We start from the raw sequence: 23,387 nt of genomic DNA, 5'->3' as shown, positions 1-23,387 counted from the left end.
AGAGAATGTCCTCTGTATATACATAACATAACGCTAATAAATCGATGTCTATTTGTTCGTTTGTGTGGATTTTTTTATTCTGCAGCAAACACTGATACCTTATGGGACAACTGGTTTGGATGAACAGCTTATGATGCAACTGTCTAGCATTTGTTTTACTTAACACTGGGGATCGTTTTTAACAACTGCTCTGAGTCACCTTAGGACAGTGAGCCCATTATGGGCTTAGTTAGGTTCATCTTAAAGTTATTTCAAACTGAAGCGTCTTAAAATTTCTACAAAATGACATATCAAATGATTGAAGTCTCCTCGAGGTCAATTTATGTATTTGACTACCTTGCTGTAATGCTGTGAAATAAATATAAATTCACGTCGAAGTGTGCTTAACGGCTTTAAGAAAAAAACGAATCTTCGCATTGATTCAAGCCTCAATGACGTACTGGCCTCCCTCCTTGTAGATGTTCAGGTTTTTCAACGTAGAAACTGTGATCTTCTCTGGTTCTTTCTTCTATATGAAAAAAAATACAGAAAAAAAAAACATGTTAATGTTGATAAAGTATTCACCATTCAAAAACTTTATGGAAGCAATTAAATTATACCGCGGTTGAAAGAAGTAGGCTGTTCTGTTTATTTCACGTTGTCGAAGTTGTAACAGGCCACGTTCGATCTATCAATATTCTAACATGCATTCGAGGCTTTCGGGTAAAAATTTAAATTCTTTTAAGCTTCTTTTGTCTCACAATTCCCAAAAAGACTTGGATACAAAGAAAACACCACCAAATATAGAAGTATGTCCTGAAAGCCTCGGAGCCACTGTTAGTAAGAATATTGATACATCGAACGTGGCCTATCGGTAAATTACATCGCTCTAAGCCAATAATCTTTTTCTACCCTGAAAATGGAACAATTCTCCAACTGATAATGAATTGAAATGAACTCTTATTGTACCTCTTCCACAACATTAGGGTATAGCATTGTGAGCATCATGCTTAGCAATACTAGAAACCGCCCTTATCGGTTTAGAGAGTCTAGAATAAATCGGTTTAACAAGAAGCAAGAAACCATGTCTTCGTTTTCTCTCGCTTGAAGCTTGCAAGCTTCTGGTTAAACTGGTAGCTGAAAATTGGTGGAAATTTTAACTGTCAGCTAAGAAATGACCTGTTGTTTAACTGCATGACAACAGAAAATTAAGGTCTGCAAAATTTACTGACAGTTGAGAATTGGTTGACATTTTCGCTCTAAGCTGAGATGCCAGGTTTTGGCGGCGCAACCGCCAGCGCGATCAAGATCGCAAAGCGCGAGTGCGTGCGCCTAGCGCTCGTGTATCGCGCTTTGCTTTCTGATACGCTTATAAACCGCCTGTTCTGCATGCTACTAAGATGCTAGCATCCCCGTTCACAAAGATGGGCTGTGTTTTTTTTTTTTTTTTTTAAATTAAAACAGGGACTACGGATGATAAACTTGAGAACAACTGGCCGATTTTTCAAGACGCACCGTCAGTTACCACTAAACACTTTACTACCTGAAAAATTTAAGATCTTTTAAAAGTATTTTAACTTACAGATAACTTTTTCTTTCGAGGTCTCTTCACTTGTCCTTCAGCTAAGTCGGTCTCAGGCTCCCTCGCATCATCAATGGTTTCGTAAATATTTTCGATGGGTTCTTCCGTAACGGCCTCGTTGTCGGCAGCGTTTTCTTCCTGTTTAGTGTTCTCGGGGCGTTTAATGAAGTCCTTTCGACCCTGAGAAATTTTTAAAAAAATATAGAATATATGTATGTTTTGTATCATAGTCTTGAGTAGATCCGGAAATATGGAAATGATGACGCAGTGGTTTGCAAAGTTTTAACACACTTCTCAAAACGACTTTTTTATCTGCAGAATGGTTTCTTTGAATTCTATCTTTAAGCTCAAGAAACATTTACACCAGTAGCTCTTTCCAATAACACGCCCCATCCCCCATTCCCCTCCAATCCCTCTCTACCTTTCTCCTGAATATAAGCCCAACAAAGGCCTTTCAATCAAGCATAAGTAAAGGGTGTAAATAAGGAATTCAACTGTAACTCTGTGGTTCCCGGATAAAGTTTTTATATCTTCCTTGCTTCCATTTTGTTTCACTCCATTTTCCACCTCATAGTACTTACCTCTCTTCCGAAAACAAACATGGCAATGGCCTGAAAAAAGAAAAATAATATTCAGTTCAGAAACTGATTGCTATAAAAGGAACTTGAAGAAGACTGTATAGATAATAGATAATAGATAATTGGGGTGCATATCTAAAGAAACCAGGAGAATCCATTGAAAACACAATACAACACAATAAGGGCAGGCAGGATGCCTCGTCGACATGTAATTTCTTGTTATTTCTAGGATAGAGGGCCACTAGTTCATTGTTGTCTTCTGTTATGTGCCATCCTCTTTAAGTAATTGTAACTTGCTACTACACGGCAGGCGTAGCATGACACAACTCGACACAGTTGCATCATGATACGAAACAGCACGGCACGGCACGGCTCGACACGACACGACAAGGCACGGCACAATTCGACACAGTTACGTCATGACAAGAAACGGCGCGGTACGACGAGGCTCGGCTCGGCACGGCCAGGCACGACACGACACAACACGGTACGGTATGGTATGGTAGGAAAGGTAAAGGTACGAAACGAAACGGTCCGACACGAGACGACAAAACACAACATGACACGACACGAAACGATACGACGCGACACGACACGACACGAAACGAAACGAAACGACTCGACAGAGCAAGACAGGGTATGACACGACTGAAGGCCAAATGTCCAGGAGAAAAGGAAAAACGTAAAGAGAGATAAATTCAACATAATAAAAAGTTGACCTGCAAGACAACAAAGATGGACAGCAAATACTGTTCAAGGAACCGTTCCTCCTCGACAGCTTGATAAGCAAGGGTGCAGGTAAGTCCAAAGCAGGCCAGAAATATGAAGTCCTTGATCACGCGAAACCTGAAACGAATTTACAGTACAGTTACTTTCTCTTGCTAAAAATATCCATCCACCCCGAGAGAGAAGACAGCTTTGAAAAACAGTGAAGAGATTTTTATCTAAACCAATAGATTGTCAACTTATACTTAACTTATGTGACGGTCGACATAACAGTAGCAATTTGATAGCAACTGACAGACAGCCATGTTTGGACTGACCTCATTTCTTCATAGTCATAGCCATTCTTAACATCTTCGGTTGGGATCAAAAGCTTCAGCAAAACGGCCACATTGAACTGAAAAAAGAAACATCAATCTAAGCGCTAAACTTGTTTCCAGTAATTGAAGAGAGACTTATCACAGAGCAGATCTTTTTCAACATTCACTAAAAGGGGCAAGAAACAATAACAGTCCCAACAGAAGAAATCATTAGCATCGGCGAAACAATTTACAATTTGTTTTGAATGATATTACTGGATATCCTCAGTTGTCAAAATAAACTGATACTCAGTTTATTACTCACCAAGGCGATGATAATGACAGGCCCAGCATATCCCCACATTGCACTGCCAGCTGCCGCCTCCCAACAACTGTCACGTGATTAAAAACAATCAACAGTAAACAATTAAAGGTAGAAATGCGTTGTACACATTTATTCGTAAGCAACTGCTCAGGTGAAAAAACGTTTGTTTGTTTGCTTGTTTAGTGTTTGTTTGAATTTGCTATTACTAGCAGGGATGGCGCAGTGGTGAGAGCTCTCGCCTCCCACCAATGTGGCCTGGGTTCGATTCCGGTCTGGTGACATATGTGGGTTGAGTTTGTTGTTGTTCCCGCCTTTCTCCGAGGGTTTTTCCCGGGTTCTCCGGTTTTCCGGTTTTCCGGTTTTCCTTCCTCCGAAAAAGTCAACACTCCAATGGGCCACTTTCGATATGTTAAAATTCAGCCTGATAGTGAGGCCAAGAGCACACAAACAAAAGAAATGAATAAACATGGTCATTCAATTTCCTTTGTTTGTGTCCTCTAAGCCTCACTGCCAAGCTGAATTTTAATACACTGGAAACAGTTTATTCGACCAGGATAGAGGACCCGCGTGAAAACATCTAAGCTGATGTGGCTTATCTCTAAATATCGCAATTTATTTTATTTTACTACAATGGTGTCATGGTGATAGGCCAAACCAAAAACCTGTTGCTAGTAGAATTTAGCAAGTATTATTCTCAATAGTAGCTAACTTCATGACAGGAAAATAAAACACTAAATGAATCTTAAAGTGCTTACACGTCGTCCGGGTTCTTCAAATCGATTTGTACTCCAATAGCGATAAGAGCCAACAACATCGGCAATCCTGAAATGAAATACACGTCACGTGACCATTCTTGGTGAAATGGCTTTCTATAGAAAGACCTACTCGGACTGCACTCGGACTGCACTCGGACTGCTCTTGGGCATATCTAATGTTACGTGGGCAAAAGGTGATCATTTATAAAGTCATTATCATATCATCCTTCCTTAAAGCTCCCAGTGGGACATAGGGCCGCTTATGAAGCCGCATTTATAAAGTAAACACAAATATATCAACTGAATGCCAACCGTAAAAAATGTTAGTAAGCAATGACCGGTGCACAATGAAACACAATTTCAGATGAAAACGTGAAGATTGTGAATTCTTTTGCAAAACAAACTGAGATTGAAAATTGAACGTCTTTGCATTTCATGACTAAACAGTGACCATTCTCCTGTCTTCGTTCTCTCCAAAGACCGCTGAACCAAAACATCGGAGGCACTGTGTCTGCTTACCCCATCCAATGACGACATAAACGATCTCAATGTTGAGATTCGAGGCAAAGATTTTCTTGATTTTGCCATGGATTCGTAGACCGTGAAGAAGAAGCCAGCAAAACTCAGCCAACACAGAAAAATAAACTGCAAAGGCCAAGAAGCCACACAGAGTCTAGGAAATGTATGGAAACACAAGAAAAAACCCATTAAACAGGGGAAAATCGCCTAAAAAGTGGTAGAAGTCAAGCATCTTATGTTCAAAGAAGAAAGATTTCTCCTCAGCAAGTCCCTGTTGAAAATCTGGCATTAAGTCAGTGTTACTCTAGGATTTATTTACAAGTAGTCATGTACGTTGTCTTTGTCCTTTAAGCCCCGTTCACATTAGGCCGGTGGAATTTCAAGACGGAGGTTTCGCACTGTAAGCGCATCAAATGTTTTTCGTCCACACTACGCCAGAGGAATTTAAAAACGCAACAGTCACCGGTCATTTTGGATTATAGTGTTTGTGGAAAACTCAGTCAGGGAGATCGCATGATTAACGTGACGCAATCGTTTTCAAAAAGTTCCGTTTTCCATCACATTAAAACTCAAAGCTGGCGTTTTCAAATTCCTTCGGTTTAAAGAGCGCTTTCGAAGAGCTTCGTTTTCGTGACGGGTTAGTGTGGACGGTAGGCCTAACCGTAGAAATAAAGCTGCGTTTTCAAATTCCTCCAGCATAGTGTGGAGGGGACCTTAGTTTCAATTTACTCCAAGGACTCAAGGGGATTGGCTTTGCAACAAATAAAATCCTTTGGAAAGTTGTATTTACAAAAATTTCTACGAAGTGATCATTGCCAACAAAAATCCTTTCTAAGGTAATTATTCAGTGGATCCCAATCAACCTCAATTACAGATGGCAAAAAGATCCTGGGACCGAGAAAACACAATTACCTGTTGAGCTTTGACATGAGCGCCAATAAGAAACACGCTCTGCATAACAATGATGGCGGCACACATGTTAATACGCATGATCTCTCCACCGTGAACTTCACTGTAAGAACACAGAGACTATAGTGTAAGATTAGCTGTGAATCTGGAGTGGGGGAACATACGCCAAGCGCTGAATACTACCGACAAATTCACGATTTGTCCAATGTGATCTGAATTCGTGTCAGTTTAAATCATTGGTGGATAATGCACCTTTGCTCTTTTTGTTCAAACTTCTCTTGAAAAAAATCGTCAACAAAATTAACCTCAGATTGTACTTATTTTTTGGTGTGGTTAGGGACAGTTTGTTACCCGCGCCCCTCCGTACCCCCGCTTGTGAAAGTCACGTGACATTTACGTAAATTCCATTTGCTCTGCAGTTTTGTGCGTTGCGGAACGTTTTTGGAAAGTTTGTTTGTTTGCTTTTTACTTTTTAATTCCGTTTTTGTTTATGTTTGAGTCACCAGTTTGTACTTTGTAATTTTCAGCTGTACCAACCACGAGTATCGACGAGTAACGGATTAAGCATCTTCAGTGCCTCTAGTTTGTTGTGCGGTGGTTTTGTTCAACAGGTGTTATCACAGCAAGTTTCTCTACCTACATTTTCCAGACGATGTGCACAATCGCCAAGATGAGAATGAAAAATGAAATTCCAATTCCAATATAGGTATTCGCCAACAGCTTTAGCTTTTGCGATTCGATCTAGAGAAAGAAAACGAATAAGAGGGGTTCAATTTATTGATCTATCTTTTGCAGTAACGCGTAAGCAGCACTTGACAACATTTAAATACACTTAAACCCTTATGCTCTCAAAAGTCCGTTCTGGTTGTTAATATATCGAGAACTCAGTCTACTCTAAGAACCCAGGGCCGGGTGAACATGTATCGTACCACTTGATTGGATTTTTTGTGGTTGTTTTGCTTTGAGCCAAAATACGGCTGTATCTTGCAGTTTAAAAAAGTTGCACAGTATTTAACATTTTGAGCGAATAGAAAACCCTTGTTTGACAAAGTATCCTAGCGAAAATGTCTTGACAAAATGCCAACTAGATCAAGATCAGGGCTCTTTTTATATTTTGGAGTTGTTTTGAAGTGAGTAAAAATTTACTATACCAGACCTTTGCAAAATCGCAAGATCGTATTATTTCATTCAGGTTTCTATGAAAGCAGCACTTGACAAATAAGTATCTGTCCTACCTTCTTTTTTCCCACCACTGCAAATAACCCTTGATGATCGCAGGCGCAAGACGTGTGTGTGATGTTAGTTCTCGTAACTGTGCAGCCCTTCCTCGTCCATGCACCTGGACTGGAGACTGGAGACTGGAGTCTGTAAGACATTCATCGTGAGATAAATACATAGAGGATATTACACGGTGGCGAGAAGATATGAATTTTATGTTCGAGTGGCAAGAACAATATCTCACGAGTGAGCTTCGTTCACTCGTGAGATATTGTTTTTGCCACGAGAACATAAAATTCATATCTTCGAGCCAACGTGTAATGTTCTTTTTATTATATGGAGAAACCAATTCAACAAAAGCAAAAGGCGGGAATCGTGAGGTCATTGAACGATACGACACTCACAAAGGTGACATACGGAAAATACGCCACTCGGGTCCCGGATGAAGCGGCGTATGGAATTTACGAGTGGTTTAGTTCCCAGTAAAACACTCTTCTCCATATAATAAAAGCCATTAATACAGACATTAGACCAAGTACAACGTTTGCAATGTTCGTCCTGAAAGCGTCGCACCATCATGTTTAGATCGCTTCGAACGACGTCTAGTGAACTTCTGTGGTAGGCCGAGTATTTCAGTTGTTCCCAGCAGACTATACTTCCAGTGGGAAGGGTTACTCTACCCTGCATCCCTTTTCTAAACCCTTGGAATGAAGTCAATGAACAATTATACAGGAGAACACCAAGCATTATTTACCAGAACAAAAAAAAGCAAGTGTCAATTATTTGGTTCCCGTTCACGTTATACCTAAATGACAGATTTCGCTACACTTTCATATACCTCAACTTGTGAAATTCCTACCCTTTCATATGCCTGAAGACCAAGAAAGGTACCCCTTCTCCCCGTATAGGCTGTTATAGGAAGTACCATCCCCCCAGGACTACATTGACAAACATTACATCCTTCATAACTGTGGTGAGAAAACTTTGCTTTTAATAGAATATTATGGTTGCATTATGCGAGAGTAAGGATTTTTAAAATTTTGCGTGTAATGATATGGATTCAATGTAACTGAAATTTGTTAACATCACAAAATGTGGTTCATGATAATGTGTTTACTCTATTTATGAAGGTTTTATGCCCACGTAGGTATATTTCCTTAAGGTGATATAATATGACTAACAACAATCCGGCTAGTAATGACTTACGGATCAGAATCGTCAAAAGGCTCTTTCCTAGAGAATGCGAATCATGCGTTAATAACTACTTATCAACCGACAGTGAGGTCTTTACGGGAAAATCTCAATCTGTGACCTTGCTGTATTGACCGAGCAATAGCGAGATCAATACGGCAAAACCAAGGTTTGAGATTTTCTCGTAAAGACTGAACCTTCAAGGTTAATAAGTTGCTTATTATATGGCTTTTTGCTTTGTTTTTACAAGCCCGTAATCGGCCCGTTGACGTTACGGGAGAATAATACCCTAGTACTAGCCAATCAGAGCGCGCGTTATATCGGCTGCAAATACAAGCCATATACTGTATTAACAGTAAATAAACTAAGGTCATTTGCAACAAGAAATAAATAGCGCGTCATTTAACCCCTCTTCCTTCCCCCACAAATCACATCATATTTACTTTTTTTTTTATTCGAACACTTTGGTGGTCTTTTAAAAAAAGAACTTAGAAATGTGGAGAGTCATGAGAGCAATGGCTTTTTAACTCGTTTTGAGATTTTTCGAGATTTACCCTTACGGTATTTCGAGTGTTAAAGATCTTTTTGCGCAAGCTATATTTCTAAAATAACTTACATTGCTTTCTTATTCCAGGTGACACATTGCTTTTCTCCGTTGTAAATTGCTGGAAAGAGTTTTTCGTTCTGAAATGAAATAGATGAATTTAGACGTCGCTTCTATTGCTAATGTATCACGCTTCCACGTCATAAATACTAAAACGCATGCATACTATAGATTAGGAAAGGTTAAAGGTAATAAAAATGAGGATAACCGGTGATGCGTACATAGCGTACCTATCACATGGTGTTTTGCGACTGAAATGAGGACATCGTAAACTTGTGTGAGGTCGTTAGTTCGTTAACGCGATCTCACCTCACCCACCCAACCCATGGTAACCAGACAGATTTACACGTCACTTAGAATTCGAACGTAGCTCTGCGGGGGTTTTAAAAGTACCCTTCAGGGGACTGAGGGGGGTTAATAGACTTGATTCTGATCTATGTTACCAAAGGCTACGCCAGTGGCTTAACAAACAATGCAACAAAATATCATGCATGTGGTTTTTGTTTCCAGTACGTTTTCAGTCTCAAAAAGGGCAAAGTACACTCTTTAGGAATATTCTCACCATTATATGCTCAAAGTTTATGACGATCCTGTTTGTACCATCGAGCGGAAGATTGCGGTCAATATGGGCACTTATTAACCGAGAAATTATGAAGACTGTATCATCAAAGATGCATTCTTTGTCAATGGTTTGGCTGAAAATGAAATAGAAATCAAAAAAGGGATGTTATTAGTTGATACTATTTTGGGGTCTCGTTAATTCGAATTTGTACTCATCTACTCGATACAATATACGATACTACTAGATACAATAGTTAGAGCTCTTATTGGCAAGCAGTGCCTCTTATTAAAGGACAGGATTTTTTTTACTCCGGAGAAGGATTAGAAGGATTTATAATCTGGAGGTCCCGGCTTCAAATCCTCCTCCATGCCACTGGATGGATTAATCTGTCATCCCAGATTCACGTACAACGGCCCTTTGTAAATAGCCGGTTGGGACTTTTAACATTTTTTTTATTTACAAATTTGTCTGCTTATTTCAATGTTTCCAATTAGGACAGCAGTGCTAAAATACCCCTACACTTAAATAAAGGGAATCAATAATTTCTTTATTTTAAGTTACTTTTAGGGTTCTATGACATCTTCAGCTATATAAGGCGAATACCTTCGTCGTTTTTCAAAACATTTCCACCCCTAGAAGCAGTACAACACCTAACTGTCACCTATCAATCTACAGAACAAGCAAGTGTCGTGTTTTGTAAATGATCGTAAAAAGATATACAGGGCTTCCGATCCTTATCAGCCAATGAGATGCTTCCATGAGCACACAATGTTACCTAGCAACCCCACCAATAAAATTGCATGCTCAGTTAATTCCATTCCGGCAGAAAGCAGAAAAAAGTGCTCTCTGGTGTTGCCATAAATTATCATGAGTAGCTATGGGGACCAGACTGTATTGCAAGCGGCGCCAAATCGGCGCGTGCGTACCTGTCTGCAGGACATGTGGTTGCCGTCCCAAGCGGATAGTGGGTGTCGTTCACAGTCGGACTGTACATCATGACCAGAGTTGTCACGTGTTGCTCGACGTACTCTATCACTTTCTCCTCTGCAAATAAAGGAAAAAGAGCTGCTTCAAAAACAGTTTTTTTCATTAACATATCTGAGAGCCACGAGTTCCGCATAGCGACAGAACGGCATGCGGAGTGCAGGAATCAGTTTTTCTTTAGCTTAAGACTTGTATCGAGCTTACTCTAGACTACGAGTAGCCATGATTATTTGGCTCTCGTCCAAAATGTTGAAGATTTGACAAAACCTAATATGTTAAGTCTATGTTAAGCCTAAACAGCGCCCCGGTTAGCCTAAATAGCTCTTAGGTTAACCCAAATATCACTGACTTGAGGGTGGTACGTTCTCAATAATTGTAGGGGATAATCGTATCCCACATTAAACTCTCTAATAACATTATTTACGTTACTCGATTTTCTTACTCATTCTTTTAGTTTCCCACACAGCTCGGAACCCCTTGTAGTTTTCACTTTTGTCAGATTTAAACACCACCATAAGCTTCTGTCCCGTGGATTCAAGGGGTTGGGGATCGTGTCTTCCGCACATTCTTTCTCTGATCAAATGGTGTTCTTCCGTGTCGCCGTCGAAGAACTCCATGTAATCATAAAAACACTTCTTGTCTTTCTCCAAGTGAAATTCTTCCAAATCTAACTTGACGGTATGATTGACCGGCGCCTCCAGGATCCAAACACATCTGACCCCGTCCGGATAGTTGTTAGGAAACAAAGGGGAGGTGATGTTTCCACCCTCGGTCATATTGTAAGCACAATCTGTAGGACAGCAGAAAGGTGAATTCGTGTTAGCATTAACTATAATAGAAGTTTTCTTGAGTTTTTCAACACTTGACTCAGTCGGGGAAACACATGCTCTTGTTACTGTTGTTGTTGTTGTTGTTGCTGTTGCTGTTTCTGTTGTTGCTGTTGCTGTTGCTGTTGACAAATCAGATCTCTTAGTTTTCATTACTATCTAGGGTAACTAAAAACGAGGACACGGTCAATTTTTGGGCAAGAGGTTTTGCTCTCAAAACGGTACTTGTTCCTTCAACTGTGTTTTTGTGGATAGGGGTTTATGTCCTACCATTTTAGTCGAATCTGTTGCGTAAGAGCTGCCATTTCAGCAAAAGTAAACCCCTGAAAATTGTTTCAACTGATGTACGTAGACAAAACCAAGTCGTATTATACAAGGAAGGGCAACAAGACCCAATCAATTTCAAAGAATTGAAATAGTCTGACGGCTCGTTATAATCGCAGCTTATCTTCATAAAGAGACCAGGGACTTCTACAATCTTTGGTTAGGATGCTAGCCCATCTGAATTCAGCCCCGCGCATTTATTAAAGTTCCCCAGCAGTTCACTGCAGCTCCCGAGAAAGATTTACTCTCAGCGAGAGTAAAGTGCCTTGCTCAAAAACTGCCTTGGATATGCTCGAACTCGATTGCCATACAAAATGAACCGTTAGGCGACCACACGTACAAGTGTGGATGGTGACCACGGAAAAGACTACAACAGATGCTACTGAGTCGAGCCTTAGAAGAATGTGTGTTCTTTTTTGAACCAGCCTTAAACTTGTAAGGTAAAGTAAAGTCAACATACGAGCCAAGTGGTCCATCAGGCCGGAGCCTATCCTGGTTTCTGCAGCATCAAGCGACTATTTGTACTCCTCCCTGGACGGGATGCTAGTACATCGTAGGGTTACCCCCAGCACTCATTAAATTCGCCGGTACCCATGCAACACAATATCCCCGGCCAGGGCTCGAATCCAGACCGCTTGATCCGGAGTCTAGCGCGCAAACCATGATGCCACCGCGTCTCCAACTTGCCTTGCCCCGTATCAACATGGACCATAGGATCATATTTCTTACCACATTTTCTGATTTCTTCAGGTTCGCCATCACACTTTCCTCCGTGCTCAGTTCCCTGGCATTCCCGGGTTCTATTGGTGTCAAACTTGTTATCACAAACTGACCACGGACTCCACTGGGTGTAATTACCATCAACTAACAACACGAAATTGTATCAGTTTACGAAGTAACAGATCATAATGTAAAAAAGCTATTAATACTGGTTTGCAAGTATTATAATATAACTTCTTCGAGGCGTGATTTAGTTTTATCACATATTGTATACATAAACCAAGCAGGACGCCGTTAGACATTTGCATTTTTATCTTTGTTGAAGAAGGCAACAGTAGTAGCCGAAACGTCCAGAATATATTTTTAGCCAGTGTCAACTTTTTATTTCTTTTTGCCAAAATTTTTAAAATGCCTCGCTACACACCGAATATTTTTAATGCCGCAACTGTATATTGGTATCGTAAATAATGTAAAGTTGCTGTATACATAATGTAAATAATGTAAAGTAGCTGTATTAGTATCGTAAATAGTGTAAAGTAGCTGTAAAAGTATTGTGCGTAGTGTAGAGCAGATTTATTAGTATCGAAAACAATTTTAAGTATCTACCTTTATAAGTAGTTGCAAGTAATGTAAAGTAGCCGTGCTCTAAGTCGGGGAAGTAGATGTATTGTAATGTTAGTTGCGTAAGTATCAGTATTGTACGTAATGAAACTGGCTTTATTGTATAAAAACAAAAGCTTATTATTCAAAAAACTCAGCTAAACAAGATAAGAAGGTGTAAAAAGGTTAATTTGTGAACAGAGGAGAAACTACTCCAACACTCAGTCCAGTGTATTCACCAAGGCAAAAGGAGACCAACAATTTACATGCTTTACAATTTAATGGCCTTTCAGTGATCTAATCTATCTTACATTTTACATCAATTTCAATCCACGCCCACAAAACAGGATCTTGGTACCTCTTTTCAAAATTTCCTAAAGAGCACCCCCGTCTTTGTTGTACAGGAGCCGGGCTAGACCGGGCTAGACCGTTAAAGCTTACCTATTTGCTCTGACTAAAAAAAGCTACTCCTCGAGATTTCAAATTCGCTAACTCGTTACTGCTGTTGATTTACCTTGATCATCTTCAGGTTGATATAAATTTATACATGTAAATAGCTAAGCCGGTCCCACTTGCCCGCGGACACAGTCCAACAGTTTTTTAAGACCTTAATAACCTAAACTTACCAACAATCCTATGTATGGCTTGAAAAGTTGCTGTGTCTACTTCAAACTTGCCAAGAATGTCGTTCACGACAGTTTTGTTCAGTTCATCGATGAGAGTGGAATTTTCAATGTTGCCTTGCACATCGAGATAGAATGTGGCTTTGACCATGTTTCCAGGAGATGCAGAACTGAAATTAATAAGAAGGTGATAAAGGGTAAATTCGCTCGAGCGATATGCACTGTCGAGGCTAAGAAAGGATTAGAAAAACTTACGTGCGAATTCACGGAATCCAATATGGCGTACAACTGCTGAGGTTAGGGTTTTGGCAGAATCTGTTTTGCAGTGCCAATCTAACAGTTTTTAAACAGTTTTAAAAGCATTTTACAGTATGTCGAAGAAATATCGAAGACGAGATGTCTTTAAATTCCTACGTGAGAGTAAATTCATAACTGCAGCAGAGAAATCGTGAAGCTGATGTGTCGAGGGTCAGGCGTTAGTCAGAGCGAAGACTTACTAGTGCCTTCTCCGGAAGACGTTACTCTCACAGGGAACTATAGCTCCAAAGGTCAGCTTTATATTCTCGCTACAGCGGACAATTTACCTTAAATTTAACAACTTTGAGTTGATAAATAGGTGATAATTCACTTGCGCGCCGACACAGTGTTACTTTAGAGAACTGACAAACACCGTGATTTCGCAAAAGAAGAGTCTCAAGAGGGCTTGGTCAATTATTCCAAGTATTACTTGTCCATTGTTTCTTAAAGCAAAATTTGTTTTCAAGTTTCGCAAAGTAATGTTAGCACTGAAAGTCGATATTACTTTGTTTGGACAAATACCGTTAGTTCTCTTGTATACTAACGAGGGAATTAAGACTGAATCACATTTCTCTGTCTTTCCTGTTTGCCTCAGCCAACTCACAACGAGTCGAACCAAATTGCAGTTCGGCATAAATACATATGGGTCATTGACCAAGCATGAAGTCAAGATGGCTGGGTATTGGCCAAGTTCTTTTTTTGCGCGTTTATGGACCGACACGCAGTCGTGGTCCATAAACTCGCAAAAAAAGGACGAGGCCAATATCAAGCCATCTTGAGGGAACAAGCTTGGTCAATAAAGGATTTATTATATGGCTTTCCGGGAAGATAGCTCCATCTTGTCCGCTCGGGCAGCCGATGACAGCGCAGGATTTGATTCATATTGCCCGCTCATGGAGCCAGCCCTATAATAATCTGCATTATTGACCTGTGGTGGCCAAAAAGGGACATATATAACAAATACTTACGAAAAGCGGAGTATTTGTACCGTCTCCAAGGTAGGCGCGAGGTTGGATTTCAGCTAAAGTAAAGAAATAAATATCGATTACTGGCTTACGCTAAGGTGGAGGCGCAGTGGCCTCATGATTAGTGCGTTTGAGCTCTGGCCGGGGACATTGCGTTGTGTTCTTGGGTAAGACACTTACTTAATGCTGGGGGGTAACCCTACGATGGACTAGCATGCCATCCAGGGGGAAGTAGAAATGCTCCTGATCGCTTCACGCTACAGACACAGGGAGAAGCTCCGACCTAACGGGCCACTTGGCTCAGCTTGTACGCAGACTTAACCTTTTACTGGCTTACGCTATGATACCTAAGACCCGACTTATCATGGTAGATTTCAGCTCATTTTAACTTACCGTTTCCTTTAACTGCTCTTCCAACTCTTTGTAGTAAGCTGAGCTTGAGTTGTTAAGGCGAATGTCAAAAGTTCTGTTCTTGATGACGAGAGTAGTCTCAAACCGTTTTACTAGAAAACAATATATAGCAGAATTAATATTGACAGTGAAATAAATTATAATTAAATGGGCTATACGGTAACTTTCCTTCTAGCCAGGGGTCGATGTAATCCAAGATGGCCGCTGGTCAAACAGGAACAATCTTGAATTTGAACACACAGCCCTTTGTGAAATTCAGTCCTCATTTCCAGTTTTATTTTGCTGTTATACTAAGTCCTGTAATCTCATTGAACCAAAGTCGGGCCCTTGCTCGAAATAATAATTCTCCTTACTTAGCTTGCCCAATTTTGCAATTAGCCAATCAGAAGCCATGTCATTCTACTGCCTTGACATTCCGCTGCGATACCAAATCAATATATACCGTACCTAATATCGCCGGATTTGTGGCCAAATAAGTATCTTATCGTACCTTTTAGGTACTTCTTGCAAAATTACGAACCATCGCGTGATCGCACTTGCCATATTAGACCGGCTTGTAAAACGGACTTGAATTCCGATTTGGTATCATAATAGGGACCTTACGCAAACACGACGGCAACGACAACGAAAACGTCACTAAACAAAAGGTTTAATGAGTAGAACAATAGCTATGCACGCGCATTGTAATTCTTGGTACATTTCTTTGCCGTCCTCTGGAAAACAGCAACATGCATGAAATGACCAAATTCGGCGTTGTCTGGAGAACGTGAACCAAATTTGGAATTGAACGCATTCGTAGCACATTCAGCAGGGGCAAGTTTTAATACCGACAGACACCCTAGATAGTAAAAAAATAAATAAACAAATAAATGCGAAATTCCAAAGTAAAATGGAAACATTTTTTATTAGGCGTCGTCCTCGCCGTCGCCGTCGTATAAGCGTAAGGTTGCTAATTACTATTCTATTGGTGTAGTGGCGCTATTTCGGTGAATTTTGGTGAATCCGAGGACACAAAAGACAAAATGGCCTACTTGATGAATTCTTTACTATCATTACTTTTTAAAACGTGGACCAAAATTCTCAAGAAGCAATAGATCAGTTCTTGTTTTGTATACCGGCCCAACATGATTAACTCTTACAAACTGAACAACTGCAATTATAGGTGTCTCTTTAATTAGTTCTCTTACGCTAAGCGTTCCTTAACTTGGTTAAAAAGCAAATTATCTTCATACAATCTTCTTTAAAGTTTGCTTACAGGAGCTGTACGTCACGGTTTGCGCACTCTGTAAGTTTAGCCTAAATTTTTCTTGTTCGTCGTTTGAATTTTAATCCGTATTAGTCTTTTCCATCCTTAAGGGGTTCTACCTGAAAAATGCCCCTTTTTTGCACAGTTGTCACAACCCTGAGTTTCATCAAAACCCTAACAAACTATGTATCAATGAAAAGCTAATTGCTTGTACAATTACAAAATCTATCTGAACCTGTTCTACTCACCATCACACATCCGTGATTGACATTGCTGGTCACTCCTCCTGACTCGGGAGTGGTGATACAGCATCTGAAACTCCTCAAAGTCACCTTCGTCATCAGCACTGATATCCATGGTAACCTCAAACTGCATCTCTCTCAAATCTCGCCTTTTTCTCAAACTTGGACGAGTTGCTGTATGGAGTAAAAGAGACACAAGCAAACTTAAATTATGGTTTAATGTTGTTTGTTTTTCATGTCATTAATAAATCTCTTTGGTGCCCCCCCCCCCCCCCTTAAAAATGGCTATTTTTGACATGTTTTGGTAAAAAATGACCAGCTCACATTATATTCAACCAATTTTGTTATGCTTTATGTCATTTTAAAGCCAAATAAATAGACATCAAGACTATGTTGTCAGTTTTTCTTAATCTCTTTTAGTTAATTAATTTAGGCTAATTTATGCTAATTAAAATTTCACGCAGTACACACTTTTTAGGAGAAATTTTTTAGTAACATCTGCTTTTTACATAGCATTGAAAACTAAAAAGAGAAAAGTTGCTTCCCATCAAATACTGAAAATTTGACTGAAATTCAATGAAAATTCACAAAGTTATACCTATTTCTTTCAGGTGCCCTCAAAAGCCCCACTTTCTTCTTGGCGAAGATGACAATGATTTTTTAACGATCGAAACATATCTTGTTACAATCTGAAAGTGGTTGTTCTTATTTTTTTAAACAAAAAGTATTCTTGGCTTTTACATAGTATTGATTGAATTTCATAGTTAGTAAGTATGAATCAAGTTAAAACTGAATTGTAAATTTGGTTACCAAATACTGTTTTGTTATGCTATTTTTTAATGGCCTGAATTAAAGCGTTCAGAAGACCCAGCACAACAATATAATGATAGTTTTTCTTGAAGTATTCTGATAGCACACATAGCCAACGCATTGGAACTTCAGCAAAATCTTTGACAAAATGTGCCAAAGATTTCAATTCAGGTCCAATTCCATTAAACAAACATGATAAAATTAAACTTCCCATCTTCTCTTATTATTTTGTGTCTTTCTATGTTCCCCAACCACATCAAAATGGAGATCTAGGGAGCGATTTATCTAATTCGCCTATTAATTTAATTTACCATTTTTCACTTTCCATGGACAGTCAAACTTCGCAGACACATAGTCTGTAAATTTTGTCAAGGCTTGGCCTGTGTCCTTATTGGAACGATCAGGTATTGCTGCCGACCTTACTTCGAGGCAGTCAAACTTCTTCATGGCTAGCACTAGGGAAGGAAAAGTAAAACTGACATTCTCTCTGACTAGTACTATAAGAAAAAAAATAGAGACTAGAAAGGAGAATGTGTCTGTCGACTCTAAGGAGACGGAACCAGTTGATAACAGGGGTAGGGGAGAGGGGCGGTTATGCGGTAGTCTGATGTTGTCAAATTGGGATCCAGAGCCCTGGCCTCAGTCATTGCGGGGTGTTCTCTGGGAAGATACTAATTGTGCCTACGTACACCAAACCAGGTGTATCATAAGGTACGGGCGAATTTGACAAAAATGTTAGAGGAAGGCAGACAGTCTCAAACTGTAATACTAACTCTCTCCTAGCGATACTCTGGAGATCAGAAACCAGTGCAGCGCCATCACCAATAGGCCACTAGGCTCCTTAAATCTTTTTTGTTTTACTTTCTATTTTTTAAAAAGTGATCAAAGTCTCAGGAGGGTCTTACTGTCTTTAGCTTTTGGAAACCACAGTCACTGTTTTGTATTGTATGGCCTACACTGCATCTACAGTATGTATTGACTGTATTGAATACGTAGAAAAAGACATTTCGATCTTGACCGTCCTCGCGCATTTTACTCACAACACTTGCCCGAAATCACTCTCTATGAAAAAATAAATATCCAGGCTAAGTGCAGACCACTATAAATAAGATTTACATTTTTTTTTTACAAGCTTTCTACTCTTTGCAGTGAGAACAAACTGATTGAAACATTTTAAAATGAAACACCCCTTCGCCTTGCGCCCCCTCCAGCAGCATTACAAACGCGATCTTACCGAAGCTGAAGTCATCGGTAACGTTAAAGAAGTCCACTGTGGCATTTACAGAGTTGTTATATTTCGTCAAGAGAGACAAGCCCTTCGCTGTCATTTTTGATAGTGTCTCGATAACGCTTGCATCCTTTGGTTTGGATTTTGTTGGATCAACTTCCGTAGTGATTTTCCCACCAAGCTGAAAGTTAAACGTCAAAGAGAGAGATATATAAGTATAAGATTAAGATATATACATATTTGTTAAACTAACCTGTCCCTTTCAACGGACCAGACTCATAACATCATCGACTGACTAACACTATTATATATAATAAAAAAAAAAAATGCAGAATTCTTAAAGATTTCAGGTTTTCTGCGTATGTACGGTCTACAATTAACCTGATTTTTTGTTATTTAAGTGTACGAAGTGTAATTAGAGATGTTAAATGGTAAGGCGCAAGATAAAATTGTAATTATAAATAAAGATACTGGAAAGAGCCTTCTCAGGATTTACACTGGCAGTGCCGCAATATACCTCCTCAATTAATGGTGCAAACTCTTTTTGAAGTTCTCGTTCAGCCTCTGTCAATGTCCTCTGGTTTTCCTACAACGGAGACAATAGATTTAATTCAATAAGTGTGTGTTATTTAATCCTGGTGATTTACCTATATGCTTCGGTAAAGGTGGATTACATCGCGAGGTCCCGCACGTCTTGTCAGTTATCTGTAAAATTTCAGGTGATTTCTCAGTTATCAGTTAACATTTCAACCCATTTCTCAGCTTTCTGCAAACTTTTGCATAACTAGATCGCGGCTTAAGCTTAAAACGCGCTATATCTCGTGTGATAGTGAACGTTTTGACTAGTTCTCCTCTATTAGTTACAACCCTCCCCCACCCCTCCCCTTCTCCTCTTTGATTCCCCCCAAATCCAAAATCTCAGGTAGAGTCATGCCACGAGTCATGCTATCAAGAGACGAGTCATTTCGGCAAGTAAACATTTCTAATCATTTGTAAATTGCACAATGGACGTCACTCCGTAAATCTCAACTAGTAATCTGCTAAATGACGTTAAACCTACACAGGAAAACCACTCACCGTGACACTGGAAGACTGTGTAGAAATGACCGACGACGGACTGGGCGCCACTCCGGTATTCAAAATCCCGGTTGTCGTCGTGGTAGCATCTACCACTTCCACAGAGGTTGCCAAACTGGCAGTCTCCTCTACTGAGTAACTGATGGTCCACGTCACGGTCGCTGAAGGCTGAATAGTGACGCTCTCACTGACTGGAAAAAAATGTGGATAAACCAGTCATCATTTCCGGAAATAAGGGGCTCTTTCCCCATATATTGTGCCGGCCAAGCCGACCTTTCCTAACGGGTTGGATAACGTAGTTTATTGAAAACCGGATCATTAGATAACGCATTACAAGAGTTTTCATTGGCTTCGCCACCAAGATATATGACCAATTATAATCCATCAAATCTGTTCGCTCGCGCGCAATTGGTCTAAACGCAACACGTGATTGAATATCCCCCAGCTAAAACTGGGGGATATCCGAGTGATACCGGTATTCCCCAATTTTCAAAACCGCGCGTTGCGAAAAACATTTGTTTGGCGTGAAAAAAAATATGCTGTTTGCTTCTCAGAACAAATAATATGTCCGCGGACAAATATTTAAGCATAAAATAGAGGCTGTTGTTCACCTATTCACCTCTACTTCGAACAGGCTCTATGCAGGAAGGGCCTGCTCGCAAGCTAGATATTCCCCTGATATATGAACCAATTCTGAAAACAAACTTATAAAACTAAAATTGAATGCACAACCATTATGCAGCCAGTAAGGAGGATGAATTGATTTCGAGCTTGGGGCTGCCAAAGACTCAATGGGAGAGCAAGCGATTAATTTTACAAACAGCAGGATTTCGTTTACAATTACTTCAATGAAGTAAATTTTGAGTCAGTGTCTTTTTCTGTGGTTTCTTGAGTTTGACTGTCTGGAAGTCGTATCTTCTTTTCCCCAGTGCATAATGTTGTTTTTATGTTGTCATGTGGCTTGCTTTTTCCGGGGTTTACTTCACAGGATTATGTTCGCAATTAGAGGGGAGTGAACGGATATTTGAATTGATTAAAAACGTTTAAGCTCGTTAACAGCGCCATTAGCATGTCTGGAAAAACTATTTTGACTGTGTGGGAAAAGTTAAACTTATTTGCGGTTTGCTGTTACCAGACGTGGAAAATTAAACTTCCCTTTCTTCGGCCGGATTTTCAAAGTTTGTTTATTTCTGCGGTCACTGTACAATTATTACAGAGCTCGGCACGCTAAGAATATACAGAGCCTATTGTAGATTAAGAATAAAAATCATTTCGAAATAACAACAAATCGACCATCGGCTTCCAACGCGGAACACGACTACCAGCATGAATATTATTTTCTCAATAACTTCGTTCTGATTATCTATGAATGAACTATTTTTAGTCATATCGTCATGTGAAGCCCAAACAATCTTCGACACACAAAAGAAATAATCTACGGAACATTTGTATTGAAATTAAGATCCTCATTTAATTTGGCTTTTCCAGGGAGTTAAAAACAATTGGAATTGCCAAATAATTTCAGTGAACACACAAGCCCATTGCTCATCGTTTTGCCATTCTGTCAGCGAGAAATTACAGGGAACAATAAAGTCATTTCGCCATGCGAAACGCCCCCAAAAAATTTCTCTTCCTTTCTTCTGACACCCAGCTTAGAAGTTACACGAAATTCTCACCGACGCTAGAAATGCCATACTGTGACAATATTTTTTCAAATTTGGCTCTTTTAAAGGGTGATAGCAACGAATAATGCGTAAAGTAAAAGAAACGTTTTGAAGAAATATAACCTGGGCATATCTAGGAACGTTTATGGGGCAAATCATGTTCAAAGACTGACTCCGCATTCTAATAACATTGTCTGACTTTTACATTCTACACTGATAAATAACCAAAAATTTAATTCAGACTAACTCTCCCTGAACTGTGGAGTGCTTCAGGAGTTATAGATTTGAATACATCCTGGCTTCCTCAATAAATTGCATGTGTAAAACAATTACTGGAAAATAACAAAGAGAATAACGTTTACGAGCAATAATCACCCGCATCGAAGGGTTACCACAAATATTTTACCGTGAATTCAGATGTTTCAACCACGCACAATTTCTAAAACATTGTAAATTTAAGCTTTCCTCTCTAACGGATTTGGGAGCAGTCCTTCCCCACGTCTCCCAGGGTCCTGCATAACCTTAGAAAAGAAATTTTGCGCCAAAGAAATAGAGAAAACAATGATGCGAAAAATTAAGCCTGGCGAGAAACAACCCGTACCGCCCGCCAACTATTTGGTTTCAGCCATGCGTTACACACGCGAGAAAAACATCAGCGCAGACTTAACATTAAAATGGAAGAGGAAAATCGTGATCCTTTGCTTGAAAAAGCTGTCCTAATGGTTTCCTCTATGTTTAAACGTCATTTCTGTTCTATTGACAAACGTACAAGACCCAAGAATGACCATTCTTAAGCTACGGTTAAAACGTTTTTAGGCTTAGAACTGATAAATTTTATCTTCAAAGCGAATACGAGATAGCCGGTCTTCGAATTTGCGCAACATTTAAGTAAAAGTATTTCTTTTGCCTCCGCAGAGGTAAAAATGACGCGAAAATGTCCTTGGCTTATTCCAGTCTTGTTTCGTTAATTAAACGACGAAGATAATTTCCATATTGGAGAGATCGATCGCTTTATACACCTGCTATACATCCTTGCAGAAAGTATTCATACGAGAAGCTAAGAAATTTACCAAAGAAACGTAAAATACAATCCGGGCCGTTTTTAAAGCCAAAAAATTTCGCAGTTATCTAACAAGCTTAGAGAGAAAAGCCCGCTTTACGTTGGCAACGAGACCGTATTCATGAAAACCTGCTTATTTACATTGTCGAGAAGAGTTTGTCAGCTTAAGATGGCCTCTAAGCGATAAGCTGTTGCCATATGCATTAAGTTATAGCGGCGTTTGGTTAAAATGCTAGTTAACAACAGCAAACTCTAGTTTCTTTGCATCGCGCGTCGTCCCTTAACAAGCCTTACGGTAATTTAAAAAACCGATTATTCGTGTGATAACGTTTTTAATTTACCTGTCGTTGTGGACTGAGCAGAAGCAATATACACAAGAAGGAGGCACACAACCTGCGAGTAAGGAAAAAACAAAGCAAGAAAGATCATTTTCTCTCAAAGCTTGGAAAACTTATGATAGCGAATTTTCACTTTGGACTTGTATCTTAATATCCATAGCTAGCGAATTTGCTAATGATCTTCGGAAAGTTAAAAGCCACACGTACTTGTATTGCGTTTTCAACGACATTATCAATCCTACCTTAAGCGGAAAAGACATGTCCGATCTTTTAGTGGCCATACTTATGTTAACCGCACTGAAATTTTCTATTTGGCAACCCGTGTTACAGAACCAAAACACTGTTAACTGACTTGTTTAAGCCAACGGAAGCGCGCCGGGTAGTTTGAGTACAAAATATGTCCAAAAAACTGAGCAGGGTTTACATTAACACTAACAAGCCACTGTGCATAATTTGACCAAGAGCCTAGATAATCATTATTTATTTATAACAGCCGATCTTCATCGATACGAGTATGTTTTATTTAACAGATGACGAATAAAGTTAATTGCTGATAGGTATGCTTCAATTTTATCGCACATTTTAAGCTCGGACAACTCCAATTAGGAACGAGAAACGGTAAACGAACTCAATAAACAAGCTCCAAATCATTGTATGCAATTTTTCTGTTTTCATTTTATTTTATGCTCATCGGGGAGGAAAGTTCTAATTAAGACCATGTTGATTC

General features: G+C 39.6%; 1 protein-coding gene across 1 annotated transcript; it reads right to left on the bottom strand.

Annotated features, from left to right (window-relative positions):
• Window positions 1-51: 51 nt before the first annotated feature.
• Window positions 52-23,119, bottom strand: LOC110046851 (uncharacterized). Its single transcript, XM_020752570.2, has 26 exons — window positions 22,903-23,119; window positions 22,664-22,715; window positions 19,599-19,789; window positions 19,039-19,107; window positions 18,528-18,702; window positions 17,605-17,748; window positions 16,490-16,657; window positions 14,978-15,087; window positions 14,588-14,640; window positions 13,326-13,492; window positions 12,109-12,243; window positions 10,671-11,018; window positions 10,171-10,288; window positions 9,245-9,377; window positions 8,695-8,762; window positions 6,905-7,034; window positions 6,310-6,410; window positions 5,673-5,772; window positions 4,761-4,914; window positions 4,242-4,308; window positions 3,487-3,553; window positions 3,183-3,259; window positions 2,859-2,985; window positions 2,143-2,172; window positions 1,562-1,741; window positions 52-508 (listed from the first exon to the last, which is right to left on the bottom strand). The coding sequence occupies exons 1-26, from the start codon at window positions 22,939-22,941 to the stop codon at window positions 422-424; spliced, it is 3,090 nt and encodes a 1,029-aa protein (XP_020608229.2). The 5' UTR covers window positions 22,942-23,119; the 3' UTR covers window positions 52-421.
• Window positions 23,120-23,387: the final 268 nt, after the last annotated feature.

The sequence above is a fragment of the Orbicella faveolata genome, unplaced genomic scaffold, assembly GCF_042242905.1.
Source record: "Orbicella faveolata isolate gen_17 unplaced genomic scaffold, um_ofav_v1 contig_35, whole genome shotgun sequence".
Classification (NCBI taxonomy): Eukaryota; Metazoa; Cnidaria; class Anthozoa; order Scleractinia; family Merulinidae; genus Orbicella; species Orbicella faveolata.
This window is presented reverse-complemented; position numbering and strand designations above follow the sequence as displayed.

Bases quoted from the DNA above. Each gene is read 5' to 3' on its own strand.
- LOC110046851 (XM_020752570.2), bottom strand. From the start codon at position 22,941: ATGGCCACTAAAAGATCGGACATGTCTTTTCCGCTTAAG. The intron at 6,411-6,904 runs GTAGGACAGATA...TTCTTTCTCTAG, and splicing joins CAGTGGTGGGAAAAAAGAAG to ATCGAATCGCAAAAGCTAAA. The intron at 2,173-2,858 runs GTCAACTTTTTA...TTCTTTTTTCAG, and splicing joins CCATCTTTGTTGTCTTGCAG to GCCATTGCCATGTTTGTTTT.